The following is a 3667-nucleotide window of genomic DNA, read 5'->3' on the forward strand; positions in this document are numbered from 1 at the left end:
CGGCAGCATCACTGGCGAGCAAGTCGCCAATGGAACAGTTCACGGCTTTAAACCCGGTGACTCCTCTGGACGTCGTTGTGGGCATGAACAAGGAACTCCGAGAGAGCGACTGGACGGTCAAGGACATCCCCAAATACTTGGACAACCTGCGTGCTAGCCTGCAAGACATGCACAAAGAAGTCCTAGACAAGAATGCGATGCGCGCGGCGAAAGCGACCGAGAAGTACGAACAATGCAATGTCAGCGAAGGCGACTATGTGCTCTGGTCCCGCATCAACGAACGCTATCACCCCAAGCTGCTCGTAACCTGGAGGGGCCCTACCGAGTCAAGGAAGTGGGCGAATTCTCCGTCGTTTTGGAGCACTTGGTGACCCACGAACTGCGGGAAGCACATGGATCAAGAGTCAAGCTCTACGCTGAAGACAGCTTTGAAGTGACCAAAGAAATCCTTGAACACGTTTCCGAGCAAGGGATCATGCTGAAGGTCAAGTCCATCGCGGGACACAAGTTTGTCCCGGATTTGAAAGACTTCATGCTGGAAGTGCTTTGGGAAGGTTTTCAAGATATCGAGTCCTCGTGGGAACCGCTGCAGAAGTTCATGCATGAATGTCCGGCCGTGGTGAAGAACTACGTTGAAGGCGTGAAGACAGCGAGCGAAGGCGATGCGTTGCGCAAGGCGATGAAGCGAGAGAGGGCGAAGAATTAGCGAGGACCAAGTGTGTCCTGCGGGACATTGGGGGTGCTGTGGTGGGCGACTTAATCCATGTCCCGCCATGACACAGGTGGTCCTCAACCGAGGCCACCGGGTGCCGACTCTTGGCGAACCGACACCAAAAGGCATAGTATTACTAATAGTACTAGGACGTAGAAAACAGAACACACGTCCCAGCCAACTGCAGGGATCTCACTCTTGGTTCTGCAACGCCGTGCTACCATCAAGTCAATCAAGTGTGTGGTTTGCAGGGAGTCGGCACTCCCCCATTTGGTTGTTTGTGTTGGCACTGGTGTGGGAAACAACACACCATCGAAGTTCACCTCAAGGCCATCCGCAGCACCAACACGACCGACGAAGCCATCTTTCGCGGCGCAACCATCTCCAAGGCCACCGGCGAACCAATGTTCGTGAAGCTGTCGGTCTCGCCCGACGCCATCGAAACTACCCGCAACGTCTTGAGTGCCAAACACTCGGAATTCCCGTTTGACCGAAAATACTTGATTTTGATTGAAAAGTTGTTGTACGCCAAGCTGCCTAAACTCGCCGAGTTCTGTGACGCGTGTATGGACACTGCCACTTTAGACACCTTGGGCTTGGCTCCCATCGAAGTTCACCTGAAGGCCATCCGCAGCGCCAACTCGACCGGCGAAGCCATCTTTCGCGGCGCAACCATCTCCAAGGCCACCGGCGTACCGGTGTTCGTGAAACTGTCGGTCTCGCCCGACGCCATCAACTACCCGCAACGTCTTGAGTGCCAAACACTCCGAATTCCCGTTTGACCGAAATGCCTTCCACAACCACAGTGGGCCAATATTGAAGAGCCGTACCGCAACTACATTGCCTCGATCTTCACGCTGGTCGGTCACGCGAAGGCGGAGGCGGCCACCGACGTCGTGATTTTCTTTTTACGCACCAGTGCCGGGGAAGTTCTGTCCCATCGCAGGCTCCAATCGGTCGTGACGTCCAACAACATCCAGTTGTCGCTCAGCGCCGCCAACGCGTTGTACCCACGGACGGTAGGTCTTCAATTGCAAGGGTTTGGGTTCGACGTCCGCGAAGGGTCCAACACGACCACGGTCGTTGTGAAGTTGCACCGTTATTTGGAGGTTTTAGACTGGTTGCTAAGCGACATGTCCGTCGACGACCTCAAGACCATTATCGAGTACAAAGTTCTCGACTTCAACGCGCCGTTCCTGTCAACACAGTTTGTGAAAGCACACTCGGACTTCTATGACAAGGTGATTAAAGGCCTCAAAGAACCCCCGTCGCGGGCCATGATCTGCCGCACTCAGGTGGAGACGTCCATTGGCGAACTACTAGGCTCGTACTATCTCAAGGAAGTGTGGACGCGCAAGACTGCCGCGGAGGCTAACTTGCTCGTGTTGAAGCTGAAAGCGGCCTTCATGACCAGGCTGGACAGTGCGGAATGGCTCGATGACGCAACTTGGGCCAACGCAAAGGACAAGTTGTCCCATCTCATCCACCTCTTGGGGGGGCCTAAGAATCCCAAAACGTACCCCACCTTGACGTTTGACCCCAAGGCATACATTGCCAACCTGAACAAGGTGTCTGCGTTCGACACTACTTTCAACCTAGCTCTTATCGACACTGCCGTGGACAAGCATCTTTGGAACAAACTTGCGCAATCCCCGAATGCGCACTACGAGGATAAAATATTGCCACATAAGAATTGCTAAGGACCACATAGGAATTGCTGAGAGCAACATAAGAATTGCTGAATCGCACATAATTTCTGCTGAAGGACACATGAGATTTGCTAAATTGAATATTGAGTATGTTACACAGCGAGATCCACTTCGGCAGACAGTGCGTTATGAGAATTTCTGGACACGTGTGACTATTAGCAATGTGATTGGTTAATTAAACTGACATATGAAAGAAATCACGAAATACCTTAAACTTATCGACGGCCCTATGACCAACCACCGATTGATGGCATGAAGCGGACGCGAATCAGGATATAGTGTTTATTATTACTGCGAGTAGCTATACGCATACATGGGACTAAACCTCGAACGATTGCTTCAGGCCTCGTGGCCTGGAGCAGTCGTGTGAACTGTACTGCTTGCTACCAGACTCCCGCAGCAACCAGTCTACGCCACAAGCCGCCAAAGTTCCACGTATATCGTGCTTCGTGCTGCTTCTGTAAGACATCTTCTATAGTCGTGATTTATGTAGTGCCTAGATATAGAATGAACCTTGCTAGCGGTACTAACGGATGGCTGAATGCGCAAGGGGATCGATTATTTACATACCCGCGGACCCACTGAGCAGTGTGTGTGTCAGGGGGTTTAGCGACATTTTGACGGGCAGGCGCGGCGCAGGCAAGCAGAGAGAACACGCTCCAAGTGTGAGGTTCGAGGCAAAATGTAAAGTCGAGTTAGTAGATTTAGCTCAGGAGAAGAGGTAGACTAATAGATAATCTAGGTCCCTGAGATCCGGTCTCTGATTGGGAGATCCGGAACGTCCGAATCCCACCCCGTGACATTTTCCCCTTCTTAAGTCTGAGCTCCGGCGAAGACAAATCGTCCAGATGCCGTTCGGGGGTCGGGGGACAAAATCTCATCTCGTGGGCAAGGCGTCCAGGATACCAGGGACTCTTTCGGAGGTCTACTAGGGTTCCGGGAGACTTCAATCTTCACTTCGTTGCCCGGGATTTATTAAATCCCGCTGTCGGTACTTGTAACCGCGTAACCAATCTTCTTCGCTTCGACCAGGGTGTTCTGTATCACGCTGCTGTAGACTTTGTAATCGTCGTCCGGGAGGTGCTGAGTCCCGTAGGTCTTGTAATCGTCGTCTGGGAGGTGCTGAATCCCGTTGTCATTGTTCAGGAGGTGCTGAATCCCGTTATCTTCATCTGGGAGGTGCTGAATCCCGCTACTGAAGGTCGTGTAATCGTCGTCCGGGAGGTGCTGAGTCCCGTAGGTCTTG

At 52.5% G+C, this 3667-nt stretch overlaps 1 protein-coding gene across 1 annotated transcript; it reads left to right on the forward strand.

The window, feature by feature from the left end:
• Nucleotides 1-1116: 1116 nt before the first annotated feature.
• Nucleotides 1117-2412, forward strand: H257_12068 (hypothetical protein; the record flags this gene model as incomplete). Its single annotated transcript, XM_009839177.1, has 2 exons — nucleotides 1117-1459; nucleotides 1535-2412. 2 exons carry the CDS (start codon nucleotides 1117-1119, stop codon nucleotides 2410-2412), a joined length of 1221 nt encoding a protein of 406 aa, XP_009837479.1.
• Nucleotides 2413-3667: the final 1255 nt, after the last annotated feature.

The sequence above is a fragment of the Aphanomyces astaci genome, assembly GCF_000520075.1.
Source record: "Aphanomyces astaci strain APO3 unplaced genomic scaffold supercont1.38, whole genome shotgun sequence".
NCBI classification, from domain to species: Eukaryota; Oomycota; class Saprolegniomycetes; order Saprolegniales; family Verrucalvaceae; genus Aphanomyces; species Aphanomyces astaci.